This window comes from Danio aesculapii, chromosome 11 (assembly GCF_903798145.1).
Source record: "Danio aesculapii chromosome 11, fDanAes4.1, whole genome shotgun sequence".
Lineage (NCBI taxonomy): Eukaryota > Metazoa > Chordata > Actinopteri > Cypriniformes > Danionidae > Danio > Danio aesculapii.
Window position 1 is genome coordinate 13,392,229 of NC_079445.1, and position 21,770 is coordinate 13,413,998.

Below are 21,770 nucleotides of genomic sequence, written 5' to 3' on the forward strand. Positions count from 1 at the left end.
AGCACGAGAGGTCTTTGATGAACCCAAAAGAGCACATGTCATTCCGCTACTCTCCCGTCTGCACTGGCTGCCAGTTGCTGCTCGCATCAATTCAAAGCTCTGATGTTTGCTTACAAAGCGACCTCTGGCTGTGCTCCTTATCTGCTCTCACTTCTGCAGAAACTTCTAAAAACTCAACTATTTAGTCTCCACTTTCCTTCCTAATCTGTAACTGCCTCTCTGGCTATACCACTAACTGTACTCTCTCTCTCTCAAAAAAAAAAAAAAAAAAATTTCTAATGCTTTGCTTCTTAGACTTTACACACCTGAAACTTATCTATAGCACTTGTTCACTGCTGCTCTTATAGTTGTGTAAATTGCTTCCTTGTCCTAATTTGTAAGTCGCTTTGGATAAAAGCGTCTGCTAAATGACTAAATGTAAATGTATATATATATATATATATATATATATATATATATATATATATATATATATATATATATATATATATATATAACTTATATATATATAGTTGAAGTCAGAATTATTAGCTGTCCTGTTAAATTATAATTATTATGTATTACATTTTTCCCTCAAAGTTCTGTTTAACAGAAAGAAGATTTTGGTCAATACATTTAAAAAAAAATAATAGTTTTAATTATTTTAATAATTTAACTAGTTTCTAATAACTGATTGTTTTTATTTGTGCTATAATGCCAGTGCAAAATATTTTACTAGAAAATTTTCAAGATATTTTTAAGATATTTTTCAAGTATTCAGCTTACAATTTAAAGGCTTAACTAGGTTAATTAGGTTGACTAGGCAAGTTAGAATAATTAGGCAAGTCATTGTATAACAATGGTTTATTCTGTAGCCAACTGAAAAAACTTTTAAAAATAACTTAAAAATGTAATAACTGCTTTTATTCCAAAATAAAACAAACAAGACTTTATCCACAAGAAAAAAAAATATTATCAGATATACTGTCAAAATGTCCTTCCTCCTTTAAATATGACTTGAGAAATAATTGAAGAAGAATAAATATTTCTAATAATTTTGCCCTCATCAGTATTTAGGCCTTTCCTTGTAAATAGAAGTGTTTCCCTTGAATAGAGAAAAATGGCTGAATGTATTAGGCCGTAAAAAACAAATAAATGACAGTCTCTATTGTCGATATAAAAAAGTGTGTAAACTAGTGTTTATTCTTTATGGCACAGTGGCAGAAATGAAGCTCCGAAAAGAGGTTCTTGGATATCTGCAAGGCAACAGTTACTGTATATGACTCAGACTTGACATATATTGTAGTAGACTGTGGGTCGTTCAAAAACTGTGTCCCCAACCACCTCGAATATACAATCTTTGCCAGCAAGCAGTGGTACTTCAGTCAAAGGCACATTCTCCATGTCATGGTCAGCCCGGGTGTCTTTTGCACCGTCATTTTCATTTGCCTGAAAAAAGAAAGTCATAAAGCATCAACAAGCTTATTGTTCTTAAAATTTAAGTCCAATTTAAAGTTCTGTGTTGAGTGCATGCAGTATGTCCTTCGCATAGTAAAATTTTGCCATACCCTAAACTATACCCTAATGTGCACCTCTCAAAAAATATAATTACGTCACTGACTTTTTCCAAAGTTAAAGAAAAAACATTAAAAACTACCACACACACACACACACACACAAAAAAACACATTTCCAATTACTATTACTTTTTTATACTTAATGTCAGGCATCAGTCACTAATATATATATATATATTTAAATACATCTGAAGTCAGAATTATTGGCCCCCCTTTTAATTATTATTATTTTTTTATAAATATTTCCCAAATGATGTTTAACAGAGCAAGGAAATTTTCACAGTATGTCTGATAACACTTTTTCTTCTAAAGAAAGTCTTATTTGTTTTATTTCGGCTAGAATAAAAGCATTTTTCAATTTTTTTATGAGCTGTTTTAAGGTCAAAATTATTAGCCCCTTTGAGCTAATTTTTTTCGACTGTCTACAGAACAAACCATTGTTATACAATAACTTAAGTAAAGTTATATATAAGTTATATATAATTATTAAGAAAATAGTTCACTAAAAAATAAAAGTTAATTCATCATTTACTCAACCTTGACTTGTTTTATACCTGATTTAATTTTTTTTGTCATTGCTGTTCTGATGAACACAAAAAAAGAAATTTTGAAAAATGTTATGCCTCGTTTCCACTGAGTGGTACAGTACAGTATTATACGGTTAGGCACGAGTCACCTTTATCAGGTTTGTGTCACCACTGCCAAATGTTACCAATGGTATTCATTTGGTAGGCGTGGTGTATGACAGAAGCATCATTCTCACTTGAAGTTCACATATCATATGAGAAGGACTCCTTCCTATACAAATGCTTTATTTATATAAATATTTATGTATAAATGTTAATTACTAACCTTTCTATGAACAGGATTTGACTATAGCAGCAGATTAATGATAATGCGAAATAGTACTGTAACTTCTGTGATTATATAAAATAAACAAAACATATATGAACACATACAGAGCCTTACAGTCTCTGAAATGTTACCATTTACAAAAAATACTCAAAGCAGCAATTTAGGCCTTATTTGAGTTCATAAATGATACAAAACATATAGGTTTATATTAGTCAGCACAAATCTCTCATCTTTATTATTCAGCAGCATGTGTAATGTTAACATCTTGTTAAAGAGTAATTCCATCATTCCAAGTTTATAATAGTCCAAAAGGCAATGATAATAATTAAACATGGCAGTTTGTTTATGTTTTAGGTTGCTGAAAGAACTATTTGCTCCTTTCTTTTTTTTACTTTCTTTCTTTCTTTTTTTTTCTTCTTTCTTTTTTTGCACTTCCCTCTTGCGTTTCTCTACTTTTGAAAGGATGTCAGAAGCACTACAACAATCACGTGCACGTTAATGTCATCAGCTTTAGTTCGTTATTTCAAATATAGACGCGCAGCAAGCGCAGCAAATAGAGCTCTCTTGACAAAATGAAACCACTCACACTTTTAAACAACCTCATAAACAACAACATGACACACGACAGATTCTGTTCTTCTTGGTTTTATGGCTGTTCATCAAGACGAAAAGATTTCTTTGCATTTGGGTCGACCCTGGCTTGTTATAATATGTATATATTATTACAGTGTAAGTCTCGGCTTTGTATTTAAAAATGGCGCTTCTTGTGTTTTCATTCTCCTGACTTTTCGCACACACTATTGACGTTTCTCTGTAAACCAATAACATTCAGCTGGCGTCTAGCTCTGCCTTTTGGTACCCTTTTTGTGCTAGATATCCTTTGGAAAGGGTACCAAATAAGTGACATGGTACGGTTAAATTTTTGGTCCCTTTTGACTGTAGAAACGATCATAAAATTGTACCAAACTGCACAGTACCAAACTACTGCACAGTACCTTGCTTCCTTGTCCTCATTTGTAAGTCGCTTTGGATAAAAGCGTCTGCTAAATGACTAAATGTAAATGTAAATGTAAATGTACTCAGTGGCCATTAAAAATCTGTAACCATTAACTTCCATAGCATTTGCTTTTCCTAGTATAGATGTCAATGGTTACAGGTTTCTAGTCTTCTTCAAAAGATTTTCTTTTGTATTTAACAGCAAAAAAATCCTCACTGGTCAAGGGTAAGTGATGATAGACTTTTCAGTTTTAGGTGAACCATCCCTTTAACATTTACTGTACAATCATAAATATTCTTACCCATACTTAGCTAAAAAAATAGGTTTTTAGCTTTTGAGTTGTTAAAAATAAAAAACAAACAAAAAATAAATGAATCATAATAATAATAATAATAGAATTATAATAGTAACCGTATATAATATTCACCAATTAATGAATTTATTAAAATGTGAACAATGACATTATCCCCAAGTATACTATCAAAATAAACCTACCCCTCTGTCAGGTGGAAAGTCTTTCCGACACAAGTGACCGATGATTCCAGCTGCTAGAGCATCTCCTAGTACGTTGATCATAGTTCGGAAGCGATCTCTTTAAACAATAGGCATGAAATATATTTAAAAAATGTTCTCATGCAATTTGTTACTTTTTAATAATAATTAGTCTTAAGCTTTTTTAGATTTTAATTATCAATGGACTCATTTTAATAATGACACTAATATCTACCATAAGATATGTACTATATCTTGAGCTGTTTTTTTTTTCCAAAAGATAAATGTTATCTCAACTTACAAGATCCAATCAATGGCTACAATCAGAGTGATGTCATCTGGTGGCAATCCTACAGATGTCAAAACTATCACCATGGTTACAAGGCCTGCCTGAGGAATTCCAGCAGCACCTATGCTGGCAGCGGTCGCGGTTATACTGGTGGAAATCAGAATAGTGAGTTTTCATGACAAAACTGATCATGTCAGATGAGTAGATTTGGTTTCTAGTTTGTGATGCATTCTTCCTCCAAAGTACTGAATAATTGTGGTCAATTAGAAAATAATTTTAAATGGCTGATTCTCTAGTCTTGACTACATTTGGTTACATTTCTTCTGTCTGGTAAGTACCTGATAGTGACCAATTGTCCAAAATCCAGTTCGTACTCATTGACCTGGGCAATGAAAATAGCAGCAACTGCTTCATAAAGTGCAGTTCCATCCATGTTAATGGTGGCTCCCACTGGCAGCACAAATCGAGCAATCTGCCTGTCCACTCGACAGTTCTCCAACAAACATTTCATTGTAATGGGAAGTGTTGCTGAACTGTAGGAATAAGAAGAATGTCTCACATTAACGAGCTCAAGTTTATAATTTACAAATTTTTTTAAAAGAGTTAATTTTACCTGGATGATGTGGCTAGGGCAATTACCATGGCTTGCAGAAGCCCTCTAATGTATGTGAAAGGGTTTTTCCCAGTCAAAATGAAATAAAAAAATGGAAGCAGAACAAGCCCGTGCACAAACAAGCCTGCGAGAACTGTCACCCCATACCAGCCCAGTTTCTTCCCAAGTGTAGAGGGATCACTCATGTCTAGTATTTTGCCAGCCACAAGGAAGATAATCCCAAAAGGAAAATACCTATCAAATGTGAAAAACAAAAGTTGAAATAGCATGTTAGGTATTAGCTGTATGGTTCACAAGTCTGTGATTGTTCAAATCCCTAAATCGATGTGTATGTTCATCTTAAACAGTCATTCAATTTTTTTTTTGTACTGTATGAGAAACTCTTTTAAATTTGGCAATTAAAAGAGATGAATTAGTCAACCTGCTTTATGATTAGAACAGGTCTATGATTTTTTCCATATATTTAAAAATATTACATTATTTTTGGCTAAACCGAAACCAAACTGTCCAATGGGTGGCGCCAAATCTCTATCTTTGTCAGTGAATTGTTCATTCAGATTGGTTCGAATCAGCTCCTCAGAGATTTCTTGTTAACCTCATTTGTTAAATGCTTAAAACTTTGTTTCAAATGGTAACAACATAAGAGGTGTTAAAAAGTCTATATTGCTGTCACAATTATTAAGTATAAGATAATACTTTAATTTTCTGTTTTATTGATTGTATTTAATAAGCAATAAAATAATTGTGGGCCGGTTTGCAATGGCAACACTCTATTTAGAGCAAGTTAGGGACCCAAAATGATTCTGCTTAGGGACCCCAAATGTTGCTGTGAAAAGTGTACAGGAAAAGCCACTTGAGTTTTCAACATAATGCTTGTTCTATCTGACCTGAAAGCAGCCTTAAAATACATATGAGTTTAATTTTACATTAGGCATATGTAGATTTAAAATATATATATATATATATATATATATATATATATATATATATATATATATATATATATATATATATATATATATATATATATATATATTTTTTTTTTTTTTTTTACCTAATTCCAGACTCCCCCAAACCCCCACCCTCGTAATTCGCAGCCTGTATTTCGTCCACATAACTATGAATCAAGCAGAGGCAAACGATTCTCAGTTTGACTTTTCAGTGATTGTCTACTCTACCCTTGTTGATCATCCCTGACCTACTTTCTGCTGAATCTGAATTTCACGATCTGAATTTCTGGTTTTGAATTTTAGAATATTGAATCTGATGTTCTGAATTTCTTTATCTTGAAAATTTGAAACTGTATTTTAACAAACTGGATATCTGCAGTCTATGAATTCAGAACACAAAAAATCTGTTTGAAAAAAAAAAAAGTTTGAGAATACGTCTATAAAAAATTCAGCTTTGAAAAATTCAGTCGTCTTAATTTTCAGATTATGAATTTCAAATCCAAATTAAGAAATTCAAATTAATTTTTTTAACAGCATATAAAAATTCAGATTTATTAATTACAATTTTCAACAATTCAAATAAACACAATTCAAATTTAGATTGTTTTGGCATATTATTAGCTCCATACATAAATGGTGCTAAATAGCACCAAAAGTGATTCTTTGGCTCGTAATCAAAGGGGAATCTTTTTTGGTGCTACATAGTCCTTTGCTACGTAGCATCTTTTTTTGTTACCTACATTGTTAAAAGAAATCTGTTAAATTTACGGATAAATACTAGCAGGTGTGGTATAAATCTTACAGAAAGAATTTTTCTGTAAGTTTTATAGAACTGTTTAAATTTACAGAAAATAACCATATTTCATTAACTGATAAAATGTTAATTTATAAAAATTTGAGATAGTTTTATTTTCTAAAGCTGAAAATTAAAAATTAAACTTAATTTAAACAAGTGTTATTTGCTTTTAAAATACCATTTTTAACACATGAATAATGTTGAGCATATTGGTGTTAAGTACTGTTATAGCTCAGTTCACAAAAACGTAAAGTCAGTAAACGCATTAATGTGTTCATGTGGAATTGCAACTTGCAAACAAATTTTTACAGCATTAGTAACTACAGAGTTACCTTTAAATAAAAGACAAAGCAGCATATAACACCAAGCAATGTTAGTTCATCTTGGACTTGAACACAGACGCTACTATCCTGCGCGATGGTGACACACACAAAAAAAAAAAACGTTACACTGTTTTGCTGTTTTTTTTTTTCTTGATTTTACGGATAAATACCGGCAGCTGTGGTTCCCAGTAATCTATTGTTTTTAACATTTTACATTCGTAAATTCAATTTACAGAATATTTCTGTTAAAAATATATTCCACAGTCTGTATTTTTCATCAAACACATTTAACCCCCTTAAATCCCAGAGAAAAATCCTCACTAATGTCCTCACTACAGAGGGTTAAGAGTAAGAAAAACAAGACCAAATAACAAATTACAGCCAAATCCGAAGATAAAATCAACTGAAAATAAAACTCTAAATAAAATAATAATTAATAAAAATAATTACACAATAAAACATTCATTTCTCAAGATCTCAGTGGGGATAACAAAACATCAGGAGCTTCACTTATTACTGACCTTTGACTTTATTTCTGTCACGTGAAGAAAAGCTCTTAATGAAATTTCTGTTGTTCATTTGAAATCACCATGATGGAGGACAGAGTCTGCTTTAGTTGGGCTCTTCAACTTCTGGTTTTAATACTAAATTTTTTATTTTATTTTGGTTGCTATAATTAATTGTGTAATTTACACCATTTGTATAGCATGAAAAGCCAAAAGAAAATATAAGTAAAAGTCTGATGTGATTAGCTAACTATGGCTTCAAAAACATCTTCATCTGTTTGTGTACACCTTCAACATCTTGATAGTTATGTGTGAGAAATTAATAACATACATAAATAAAATCTTTGGAGTTTCAGAAATCGATGAATGTTTAACAGGTCTAAATACAACATTCATAATGACAAGTTTTGAACTATGACAGAACTTTAAATACACACAGATATCAACAAAACAGACATCTTGCATTGCGGCAGGAATGAATTGTGCAGCTTTTTTCTTTTTAACAACCATGGTTGAGGTTCATATCCTGATTCTTGATTTCTGTGTGTCATATATGTGCTGCTGGATCTCTCAAGGTATTGTGCATGAAACTGTAATTATTAACTTTTATTATTTCCTTCCTAATTGTGAGTGACCCTCCATTTGAAGCTGCAGTATTGTCCCAAACAGCATGATTATAAATATATTTGCAATTATTTTTTATGAATTAACTTATAAAATACCAGAAATTATATCTGTAACAATTAAGCATGAACAGTATATCTTCCTTTGCCTTTTTTTGCCATGACTGATGAATTTCAGAAACACAGCCAGAGAAACATTAAAAATAGAAGAGTAAAGATTCTAGAGCTCAACTAAAGCAGCCTCTGATCTCCATAATAGTGAGGTCAAGTTATAAAGTGCTTTTCTAATACCCAAAGTGCTTACAAGAAAGTAACAACAACAAAGCACAGTAACACAATAAAAATACAGTAAAAAACACAGTAAGAATAAAAGGTATCACAAATTAAAAACAGTCCTAAAAAGATGAGTTTTAAGTAGCTTCTTAAAACCGTCCAAAGAACCAGCATTCCTAATGTTAGTGGGAAGAGCATTCCACAGTTTGGGGGCACGGAAAGAGAACACCCTACCTCCCATGGTGCTGAGTTTGCAGCGAGGCTGAAACAGCGTAGAACCCGAGGCAGAGCATAGATTGCGAGAGGCAGAGGAAATAGATATCAGGTCACAAATGTAACCTGGAGCAGAACCATGAACCGCTTTATATGTTAAAATCAATGTCTTAAAATCAATACAAGACTTGACGGGCAGCCAGTGAAGCTGTTGGAGTATAGGAGTGATGTGAGACCGAGACGATGTATGTGTCAACACACGTGCAGCAGAATTTTGGATGTATTGTAAAGTCTTGATAGAATTAGCTGGTAACCCTCCAAACCGAGAGTTGCAAAAATCCAAGTGAGACGTGATAAAAGCATGGACAAGTCTTTCAGCGTCGGGCCTTGAAAGGAAAGAACGTAAGCGGGCTATATTTCGAAGAAGATAAAAGGCTGTTTTAGTTACATGTTTAAAATGAGGCTTAAGACTAAGCTGGGAAGCCAGGAGAACACCAAGATTACCCACCTGCAGAGATGGTTATAAGACAGACCCATCAACCATTAACTCAAATTCACTACACCTCTTGATGTTAGAAGGAGTGCCAACCAATAAAATCTGTTTTTGAACTATTTAGTTTAAGATAATTATGTTGCATCCAAGCTTTAATTTCAGTTAAGCAAGTGTTAAGCGATGACATTGATGCTGATAAATTGTGAGAAGTGTTAATATAGATCTGTGTATCATCGGCATAACAATGATATCTAATCCCAAATTTTTGCAGGATTTGACCAAGAGGCAACATATAAATACATAAGAGAAGTGGACCAAGTACTGACCCTTGGGGGACACCATGAAATAACGGAACAGTATTCGATCTGTAACGCCCCACATAGATTGTAAACATGCAGAAAGATAGGATTTAAACCAATTTAGCACAATCCCATCCACACCGTCCACAATTATCAAATATTCTTGCAGATATGACAGAAATGAAGCCAAACTGTCATCAGTGAAGCAGGAAATGCTTTTATTTAATGAAGTTGTTTGATCCTCTGTTTTAATTCAGTTGGTTTGGTGTGAGGCTGTGTCTGTAGTTTTATTTCTTGTTCTTTCCTTCAATGATTGTGCTTGTTAACAGCAGGTGTTCATCAGTGTCTGAATTCACTCATGTGTGGTCATTTAGGGACTAGTGAATGAGGGTGTATGGTGAGATTTCAGACACTCTGATTACATTCTTGAAAACAAACGTTAGATCTATTTCAGTTATGTTCAGTATATTGTACAGAAATGAGCTGTTAATTATTTAACAGACTTCCACTGTAGATTGTACAGACTTTTACTATTAAAATCACAGACATTTTTTACAGTGTACTAAAAACTCTCTTTGAGCCAATAAAAGCAAGTATCCTGTAAATACACCCTTTAATTTTTTTTTTATTTTAGTAACAGTTTGATATGGAATTAGCTCTACCTTTTTCTCTCTTACCAAACTGCTGCATTAATGATCTTCATCACGCATTCATTGATGCACTGGCAAACGTTCACCAGAGGAGCTCCTCGTTCACCCATTTTACCAAGTAAGAGACCTAAATGAAAAGCCTTTTGTTATATTTATGCTTATGATTTTACTAAGTAAATATGCTTAATTTGGTGAAGGCAGATGTTTTACCCATTGTGGCAGAGAAAATGACAATGCCAAGTACATTCATCTGCTGACTGCTGCCTGGACGGGTCTTATACTCAATGTCTGGAGCAGGCGTAAGTTCCAACAGGACTGTTCGACCCTTAGGATTGTCGTCATCAGGCATCAAGTAGACAAAATTTGTGCTTCCAGGGTTCGCTGATGTTTTTGTAATGGGAATAAGGTCTGTTTTATACTGAAATGACAAAAAATAATAAGAAACAGATTCTATAATAATTGTCTAAAAACAAAATCTAAGTATGGTACGGTGTGTTTTAACATGTTTTTTTGTGCGTGTGTGTGTGTGTGTGTGTGTGTGTGTGTGTGCGTGCGTGTGTGTGTGTGTGTGTGTGTGTGAGTGTGTGTGTGTGTCTACTAGTATCTACTAGAAACCTTGAGCTAGTAATAGGGCACATGATTTAAGGTATTATCAAAAAGCTGTATTTGGAGGTGTTACAATTAATTGGTGATTAATAGTTGAAAGTAACTTTGGTATTGTTCATATTTCAATACATGTTTATCTAGTTTACTTACCTGCTGAAATGTGGCTTCAATGAGATTGGAGGGGATCATATTCCTGGGGATGAAAATAAATTATAAGCATAAAGTGAACAGCATATGTATCCTCCTTGACATGTTGTACATATTAACAGCTATTGTCAAGTGTGGTAGCACAAGACTAACAGCAGCTCACTGTGTTCATGGGGGGTGGGAGGGTCCTCTGCTTCTTACTTTGTAGAGATTACTAAAAATATCCTAATCACCCCACTGTTTAATAGGATTGCACTATATAGGATGGCCTAGACTCCCCAGTCATGGGCAACTTTTTCCTTTGAATGACAGTGATGTTATCTGTGGAAAAGATTTTTCTGTGTTTTCGGGGGGACTTATGTACTAAATAAAAAGGGGTAATTACATAATAATAATAATTTACTCCAAAAGCTTAGCATTTTGTTAATAATAATAATAAAAGTAAAATAATAATAATAATAATTATATATATATATATATATATATATATATATATATATATAAAGCTGATATTACAAAGATGGTTCACCCAAGAATGAAATACTGTCAGCCTTTACTCACCCTGATGCCATTCTAAAACCATTTCTTGATTGGTGTCAAATGTATTTCACTGATAATGCATTACTATATAGTATCTATAGTCAATATATATAGGTTTGTTTAAAGAGAAGAATATTTCAGAACCCAGAGCAGTCTGAATCATAAACAAATCATTTACACTGATAAATCTGGTCAACCAATATGAGGATAAGTTCCAATTCGAACTAATAACAATCATTAATATTCCAAGATAAGATATGATAAATTTTAAAATGAGTTAGTGAGTATTAAATTTACAATTATTTTTTCTGTTTATGTGTATTTATAAATGTTATTATTTTTTTTTAAGTTGAACAGTTCTCTTTTTCTGTCATACTGAAGACAAATGGTCACACTGTCAGTGTTTAAAAAAACATGGGTCAATATTTTCATGTTTGGGTGAACCACCTTAATTTTACAATAATAAATCTAATAGGCATATTTGTCCAAGGCCAATAAGGATGTTGTTAGCTAAAAAAAAATAATCTGTAACACTTTATAATAACTACACACTATGAATCATTTACTAAGCATTAGCATCTAGTGAATTCATTATTTGTTAAGCATTAACTCTACATTAATAAACGTTAGTAAGCTGTTTATAACTGCAGCTACAAATGCTGTATTCTTGACTTATAAGCACCTATATAATGTGCTTAATAATTGTATATTCATACTTGGTTAATGATTTATTTTTCATTACTAAATCAAGTATTGCATTATTTACAAACCATTTGTATTTAGGAGTAGTTGGGGGTTTTTAGGATCATTCAGAATGAGTTAGTAAATGATTAATAAACTATTGAAATCAACATTTATATGTCTTATTATTCAGGCATATATTAAGGGTTACTATGTATGTTAATAAATGCTTTATTAACTCAACTTTATCTAGTTTTGTGACCTAATCTAAAATGAGGGCTATTTATGCTTTATAAATCCATTATAAAGGATAATTAAAGACTCAGAACCAAATGAACAATAATCTTTGCAATCTTTTCTAAAAAATAAAATTACTGTGAAGTTTAAACATTGTCAAATAACAGGAGTATCAAAATACGACATAAACTGGATAAAACAACAATATAATAATTTAACAATATAATAAGATGCAATGTTTAAACTCTACAGTTATTTTATTTTAGATAAGCTTGCAAAGATTTATTTTTCATTTGAAGTACAGTTTTATTTGTGTATCTTTAAATGAAAAGGAATGAATAATGTCAATTTTCCTGTTTAGAATTTAACTGAGCCTTTATTTGTCATTTATAACGGATTTATAAAGCCTAAATAGTCCTCACTTTAGATTAGGTCACAAAACTAGATGAAGTTGAGTTAATAAAGCATTTATTAACATACATCGTAACCCTTAATATATGCCTGAATAATAAGACATATAAACGTTAAATTTCCATAGGTTATTAATCATTTACTAACTCATTCTGAATGATCCTAAAAACCCTCAACTACTCTTAAATACAACTGGTTTGTAAATAATGCAATACTTAATTTAGTAATGAAAAATAAATCATTAACAAAGTATGAAAGTACAAGTATTAAGCACATTATAAATATGTTTGTAAGTCAAGAATACAGCATTTGTAGCTGCAGTTATAAACTGCTTACTAACGCTTATTAATGTGGAGTTAATGCTTAACAGATAATGAATTAACTATTTGCTAATGCTTAATAAATGATTTATAGTGTGTAGTTATTATAAAGTGTTACCAAATAATCTAATTGTCTATTGTGGATAGTCAAACCTGACCAGATCCAGCAGTGCATCTGCAGACGTCATGACCTGTCCATTTCCCAGTCTGTTACTCTCCATGTCTGTACCATATCCAGGTTTGATGATTAAAACAAGTACAATGCCAACCACTACAGCAATGAACGTGGTCCAAAGGTAGTAGGTGACTGTCAAAACCCCCATCTTGCAGCAGGCTTTTGACTCCATAGATGACAGTCCAGACATTAAGCTACAGATAGACAATAAGAACTGATAAGGGGAGATATTCATACAATGTATTTTTAAAATGTATAAATATGCAAATGAGAAAGAATCATAACTCCACCTTGAGGTGATTAGGGGGAGAATCAACATTTTAAGTATTCGCATGAGCAGCTCACCAGGAAAGGAAAAATAAATTTTTGCCTGATTTCAAGAACAGAAAAAGAGCTTTTAATAGAAGAAGACTTTTGTACAATTTCAAAGTTTCACAGAGTACTGCATTCTAAATACTTGATCTGTGACATGATGGCAAAGCTATGATATGGTAAATGAGTCTTTGGCAATTATTCCAAAATTGAAAATGAAACTTATAGTTCATTTTAAAATTAAAGGTAAGCTTTTTCATGGTAACACTTTAGTTTACACCACAAGTCACAACATTACAAGACAACATTAGCACCTGTTAGCTTTAATTGTGGGGAAAACCGGATAATTTTGAGCTTTTATCTGCTAATTTTATTTTCCGAGTTTAAAAATCATTATTGGGGCAGAATTAAAATTCGTGACATAGCACTCATTTCCCTATCTAGCCTGTCCTGTCTAGTCAGTTTCTTATTATTATTCACAGACCTAGTTTTCCTATCCTATAAGGAGACCCTGCTTCTTAATTGCTCATGACAGCATGTGCTTTCCAATGACAGACCCATTTGGGCAGACCTGCCAAGCTGTGAGACAGCACATGGCATGCAGTATTTTAGTGGTTGTAAATTGTATTTGTTTGTTTCCATGATCCACGGGATTTGTTTCATGGCTTTCCCCATGATATTTGTGTTAAACAAGCATTTTTGTCGGGAGAGCTATACAAGAATTGGAGAATGGCTGAGTTTGTCTTAAATCCGTTGAGTTTGTTAGCATTCAGACACATTGCCTATGCTGCTGTGTTTGCCCATGTTTAAAACCTTCCGGGTGGAAGGGCTAATGGTTAGAATAGAAAAGGAAAGAGACCTGCTGCTATCCACTGTGTCTGCATATATTACATGAAATTACAAATAAACTATCGAATATGTAACAGGGCATTAAAGGACACCTATTTTACCTCCTTTTCAAAATTTAAGATAAGTCTTTTGTGTCTAAAGTACTACTAAAATAATACTAAAATAATGTATTATTTATTATACCTTTCTGAATATTGGAATTTTTGAGCACACTATAGCTGTATTTGTTGCTTGTGCCTTTAATGCAAACTAGCTATTTCTCTCTGCCCACAGATCCTATGTGCGTGTCAGCTCCATTGATTATTATTCTCAGTATTATTCTGATGCATGTCTCCATCTCCTTCTGTGTTAGATAAACAGCACAGTGACAGACATGTAGGAAGCAGATCTCACGTAAATTTTGTAAGAAAAACTCCAGTAAGAACTTTCCCAATGATTATTTGATGTATTTGTTGTGGAGTTATTTCAAGCCTTTCTGCAACAATTTGTAACAAATGTTTCAAAGTTAATGCACACACACATACATATGTTTAACTTTGCACAGTTTTTGCACAGCAAATGTGACAGGATACATGGTAATATGCACTGCTATATAGATATACGTTATGGTAATGTACAAAATAAACCTGATCTAACGTCTACAAACAGGGATTGAAGCTTCTTATTTTATAATTATACTGACATGCAGCTGTGGTGATAAATTACATAGTGATTTTACTGTCTTTACTTTATTACAAACATGCACTGTTTTAAAACGTTTTTTAAACTTATAAAACTCATTCTTGAAGTGCAGATGATCGCAAAGATCTAAACAGATATTTTAATACCAGTTGCTTTGTGCAAGTCCTGTCTTGTGGACATGTTTATAAGCGTTATGATGGAGACATGGTAATACGCAGCTGTCAATCAATTCGGTGGGCAGGAAAAACCACATTCCTACATTACGTTGCGGTGGGGCTCAGAATTGCAGAGATTTAAATCCTATTTTAATATCAGGAAATTTAAAAAAGAGACTTATTGTGTTTATTTCTCTCAAATTTTACAGTGGACACACTATACCTGCACACATTTCTGTCCAAATAGCTTTCAAAAGTTGATTTTCATCATAGGTGCCCTTTAAATTATATTAGTGAGCCCACAGTTGTTCGTCGCCCTCTTTTTCTTCTGCATTTTCAGCCACGCCCTCACTTCTGCTCACTGCGCTCCATGCTCATCATGTAGCATTTTTTCAAATAAATTTTGAGGTAAGCTTAAACTGAAAGAGGGGGATTTCATGACCATTTAACAAACCATGAACTAACAGTACTAGCTTGAAAAACTACTATTTAGCTGTTTATTAAAAGTTAGTAAGAAAGTTAGTTGGGTTTAGGTTTTGGGTAGTATTACGGTTGCAAAATATGATCCTATTTTGAAACTAATGAACAGGTAATAACAAGCCAGCAGTAATAAGCAGTTTTACTTATAAAGCACAAAATACCATAATATATTTGCAGTTATTTAAACATGATAAGTTAACATACTAGTTTATCTGAACTATTTTCCTTTGAAAATGTTTTTTTCTATGTAGCAATGCTTGTCTTTGTTTTTGGTCATGGCTGAAATTTTGCATTGATCCACCTGTGTACTCATGGTTGTGTTGACTGAAATGCAATTTACATACTGAATTTCCCATATGGTGTGAACTCAATATAAAAGGGACATTATTACCACCCAAGGGTGAGGGGGGCCAAATCTGAGTGATGGTGATAGTTGTGGAAATGTGCAGCCAGATATGGACACAAATACATTAAAATGTATTTTCAAATAAAATACCAAATACCTCAGTTTCACGTGTATCAAAATAAAATACTGTATTTTGTATTTTGAAAATACTTTTACATTTCTTTGCAAACCTTCAATCAACAGGCCTATTTGATCAATCCCTTGACTTTCTCTTTCATTTTAGCATAGATTTTGTACAAATTTCAGTCCTGTCTTGAAGATAATCTCTTTATGTAAAAAACATAAAGACATAGAGTTGGAATAGTACTATGTCTCTTCATTGTGTTTCCATCCATTGCTTGGCCAGTGAAATCTCTTAACAGTCTTATGTTTTAAAATGGTGATATATATGAAGTGGTTAATTTATTTTATTTATTTTTGTTCAATAAATGTAGTTTTTGCGACTGAAGTCTTCAGTACTTAATGTAAAAACATGATGTCAGAAAACTACTATAATCTCCAGTTTTTGTAATTTCCATAAATCATGTGTTTTGCAATCATGTGTGTTTATAGACTGGAATATTATTAAATATTTGTCTCATATACTGTATTGTGCCACTTTGACATCTCTTCATTAACTGTACACCGCATCCGCAGTTCATCTGTCATATGAAAACAGCCAATGAAGTATTGGAATCGCCACTGTAGGACTTATTTGTATATAGTTGTTCTTGTTTTTGTGGCATCTACATCAGCAATCCATCCAAAACAACTATTGTTTGTACAGTATACTCATTCTCCCAGGATTTTTTCAGTTCTCATTTGACTGGAAGACTCCCAGTTTGCCCCCTTAGTGAGCACCAGTAGACCATCTTTAGGTGTCTAATAATTCTAAAGTTCCTCTGCATTTCCACCTGCAGCACTAAGACTGAGAATGATTGTGTTGAAGGCTCCACATCCTGTTCTTAAGGACTGATATTTTATTCTATGAGATAAAAAATCTCATTTTTTTAAAAAGATGCTGATGCCAAAATGTACACTTCTGCCATTATATATTACTGGTCTAGCATTGTACAGTAAACTATTTTCAATCATTGTTGACTTTTGTTGCCATTTGTTTGTTATTTTCTTTATGTGTTTTGCATAATTTCCATGCATACTCTAAGCATTGACCAATCAATTTTCTGTTTTGATCTCAAGCCTAGACAAATAGCTGAGAAAGCATGAACCTGAGACCGCATTTTTAGGAAGTCATCATGTAGATTTCTTACAAAGTATTTTACAGTATTTTAAAAACATATAAATACAAGACACTAAAATATTTTACATACAAAACATTAACCCATTTTCAAAAACCCCATCAATTACAAATTACTATTTTGCATTTGAAATATGTATTTGAAATACATGTATCAGAAATACTGCCCATCCCTGTGTGCAGCAATTTTATGTAACGATGTGTAGTAACTGTAAGTAACTGTCTCTCTCTCTTTTCATTTGATAAAACTCTCACTGTTGGTGTTTGACTGCACTGTTTCTGCTGTTGTCTGTCTCTCACTGTTGTATATTCTTTAAGTTGTTGCATAGTTTATAAGTACTAATAAGAAGCCAATATCTCAATAACATGCATGTTAATAAGCAACTAGTTATTAGTGAGAATTGATCTCTAAAGTGTAATCAAATGTATTAATTTTGATTGATTGGGATAATTCTGTAGGGGAGTAAATCATGCATAAAATGTAATTAAACAAAATACAAGCATAGATAAATACAATGAAGCATCAATAAAAGTGAATTAAGCAGTGCATTCTTTGTGGTTTAGTAAAGAAAAAAATACACTGCAAAGTTTTTATTGTATAAATAAAGCAATAAAAGTATTCTTTATTAAAATTCCAATTGATAAATGGTCCTGTGCCTGAAACTTATCCAACTAATCTTATTAACTAATCTCTCTCAGGCCTTAAAAACATGCAAATTATACAATTTAACTCCATTATGGTTAAATTCTACAATTCAACAACTATGATACTTGCTCAAATAAAATTCAAGTCAACATTGGATATCTATGAGATATGACTATTGAGGATGCATACGTTGCGAAATCGATGCTGAAACAATATATTTGTGCTGGATCAGCTTATGTCAAAATGTAATCTGAATGTGAGCCTAATGTGGCCTAAGTGAAAAATTATAAATTTGGCCCAAATGATGGAGGACAAATGTGGGCCACAGTTGGCAAAATTGTGGCATAGTCATTTAAGGGTAATCTGGGTCTAAACCTAAAGTGGCTCACACTTGTAAGTGCAAATGTGGCCCAGTTATCTTAAGACATATGTGGGCCACTTTTGGCAAATATTTGTCACAGTAAGCTCTGGGTATTGTGGCTGTGAGTCTAATGTGGCCCAGTTATTTTGAAAAATATGTGGGCCACTTTTGGCAAATATTCAGCACAGTAAACTCTGGCTAATGCAGCTGTTAGCCTATAGTGGCCCAGTAAAGATATGGAAAATGTGGCCTAGTTATCCTAAAACAAATGTGGGCCACTTTTGGCAAGTATTCAGTTAGCTTTGACTAATGTGGTTGTGAGCCTAAAGCGACCCAGAAAAGATATGGCAAATGTGGACCACATAGAGTAAAGTCACCATCATGGAAAAAAGTGTTTTGCTTTAGTTGGGCTCATAGCCCTGAACCGCTTATTATACATAAACTTTTTGGGGGCTGCTGTAACTTTTAGGAACTTTGTTTGTAAAGTTTATTCATTACAGCAAACAAGCCAAGTAAGAAAAAAAAAAAAGAAAAACAATAAAATTAAGTGAGGCACAACCTGTAATATAATATAATTCACTGATGTTAACCAATTTTGAATCCATTATTAGAAGTAACGTAATAACTTGCACATGCCACAGAATTAACAGCAGAATCAAAAGAAAATAATGAAAACTGTAGCATCAATAAGCTATAGAATTATATATACATAATGCAATGCATGCTGGGATTTTTGTACTTTGCCACACCCAGCAATTGTGATTTGTTGGCCAGGTCTGGGACAGAATAAAAGCAAACCGTGGCCCAGAATAGGGTCAGATCTGGTTCATTTAGTTGAATTCTGACTAATATGTGGTATTGTTTTGGCTTATTTGTGGCCCAGATCTGACAATCAGGAGCGGACATCTCAAGTGCCATCATTTCATGTGGTATGTGGTATGTGGTCCACATGTAAGTGTCTGGTGTGGGCCGGATCTGAGCATAAAACATGTGAGCACGAATATAAAGTGAGTGCCTTGTTCATCATGCTCGAGAATGAGAGCAGTATAAACTGTTGCATGTAGGCCTAACACTTTTATTCAGTACGATTTACCTCAAACAGACCAAGAGGTTCCATAGCAAAAGTTTGCACAGAGTGGGTAAAAAAGCAAAGAAAAGCAGTTATGTTTCCTTAGTAAATTTTTTTTGTTTGTTTTAACATCAAAATTTAATATTCACTTATGAAAGTTTTCTTGAAAAGAATTACATTTAGGAAGAAAAATTTGGATTTTACTAAGTTTTTCTGTAAAAAAAAAAAAAAAAAAAAAAAAAAAAAAAAATCGCATAATGTTTGTTATACCAGTGTTATTTAAAAATGCGGGCGAATGAGAGCCGACTATTGCATGCGAAAACAGAAATAAATACAAAATTGTCATCAACGCAGGTTGTGAGCTAATTTGAGCTACTACACCTGACTTTTCCAATTTAACTGCTGAACAAGGTCACACATCATGTGTGGTGTGATTGTCTTTTCACGTCAACTTCCAAATGCCTTGGCCGTCTGCTGTGTGTCTAGGATTAAACATCTGAGAACAGGTGTCTCTAAGTACATCTTAACATTCAACCCAACACAGCAACAACCAATAATATATCACTATAATCATATGAGTCATAATTCTTAAGCTCAATTAAATGAATTTTGATTTTGATAAGTGTCTGCTAAATGATTAAATACTAATACAGTGTACATTTACTGTTAAGTATCTACAATTGAGATTAATTTACTATAGGCAGGACACACTTACAAGAAAAGCCCTTTACCTTTCTAAATCAGACACATTCTAACATTCTAAATCAGACACATTCTAAATCAGACACATTATAGGCAATTATCAATGTCATTTTGATATTTGAGAAATGCTATTTATGAATAGCTCAAAAATCCATAAAAGCATATACATAACATAACAAAAGAAAAAGGTGGAAAGACTAATTAAAAGCACAACAATAATTTTAAAACAGTTTATATCGAAAGAGAGGGCAAATGTTTCTGCTTAGCAACAGGAGTATTGTTGTCAGTTACAGTCATGTCATTTTCTAAAAAAAAAAAATATCTTAAGTCTACCTGTGTGGAGAGGGACAGGCCCCTCAGCATGAATCCTAAGACACAGCCTGTGATCACGGCTAGTACAGACAGCGTCAATAGTCCATTTCGCTTGATGTATTCCTTTATATACTCCCGGACACTGATAGAGAATGTAGGTGCCATAAAGTCTTTAATTCTCTCCAGCAAGGATTTAGCTGGTCCCATAGGAAAAAAGAAAGATGATTCTGGTGGTGCCTTGTCAGCATCGGCAGGTATCAGTAGCTCCTCCATGGTGAGATGCTTCAAGTGACACAGAAGGGCAAGGAGTAACCTTTTCTAACAAGAGATTAGGCCATCATGCATCAATCCAGCATCGCAAGGCCAAAGTCGGAAGGAATTAGAAAGGCTAAGAAGATTAAGATGCAGTCATAAAATCTAACAATTCCCTGTTGACAGTGGCTCTGGCCCATACCTTATTTTTATGTGATGTCAAATAACATAGAGGCGAAGAGTTACGTGAACCTAATCCACATGAGGTGTTTCTTTAAACCCACAGGGAGTCAGCATGTGACTTCGCATGATCTTCTTACAAGGTGCTCATATTATTTCCCATTGCCTCAAATGTCAATCTCTCCTACTTGATTATAAATTTCTATTCACTAAAAAGGTTTATTCACTAATTTACTGATTCATGCAGTTACCCTTACTTCAGTTTACATAATTAACATAAATTAACATAAACAGAGAGAGAGAGAGAGAGAGAGAGAGAGAGAGAGAGAGAGAGAGAGAGAGAGAGAGAGAGAGAGAGAGAGAGAGAGAGAGACTGCGACTGTGAGCATTAAAATGTGTGAATAAAATCCTTGGGTTTTAAATCGAGTTGTTTTGCACCACTAAACTTAAACAAAAATGACCAAATCTCTGAATAAAATATTAACCTGTGATGAAATATTATATTAATTATAATTCACTGCATTAAATCAATATCGCAACAGCATTACTTTTTCATAATTCACTCATTTAAACCTGTATTTTAGGTGAATTCAAAGGGCTCATGCAAGTAATAGAATTTTAAAGGGCACCTATGGTAAAAAATCGACTTTTCAAGCTGTTTGGACAGACATATGTACATGTATGGTGTATAGACCGTCATACTGGGTTGATATAAGCACACCCCGTGCTTTTTTAAAAATTTAACAACATAAAAAATGGTGGACCAATTGGAGCGGTTTTCAAACCAACCGCAACTTTACGTAAGAGTGCGGTCCCCCCGCCCACCAATATTGATTGACAGGCGCGTCATCATATCCTCAGTTTGTTGATTCACGTCTGCCATTTGAGTCGTGAGTCGAAGTGATATCACTAAAGGAACACGCTAGCTCTATTTTTAGATGCAAGGCTCATTGGGCTCAACACAAGAGCAATATTCTCCACATTATCGCTCTAATCGGAATTATTGGTTGTCTCTTTAGGTAGGTTTGCAAACATGTGTACTTCTCATTGAGTCTACCTTATACTTCAGCCGTTTGCATTTCT

General features: G+C 33.2%; 1 protein-coding gene across 1 annotated transcript; it reads right to left on the reverse strand.

Moving 5' to 3' along the window:
- Positions 1-1,263: 1,263 nt before the first annotated feature.
- slc1a8a (solute carrier family 1 member 8a) lies at positions 1,264-20,600 on the reverse strand. The gene is given in 11 exon segments (XM_056468287.1): positions 1,264-1,428; positions 3,904-4,000; positions 4,202-4,336; positions 4,528-4,722; positions 4,803-5,036; positions 9,956-10,055; positions 10,139-10,346; positions 10,685-10,727; positions 13,024-13,239; positions 13,336-13,415; positions 20,277-20,600. Coding segments are annotated over 11 exon segments (1,797 nt in total).
- Between the last annotated feature and the right edge of the window lie 1,170 nt (positions 20,601-21,770).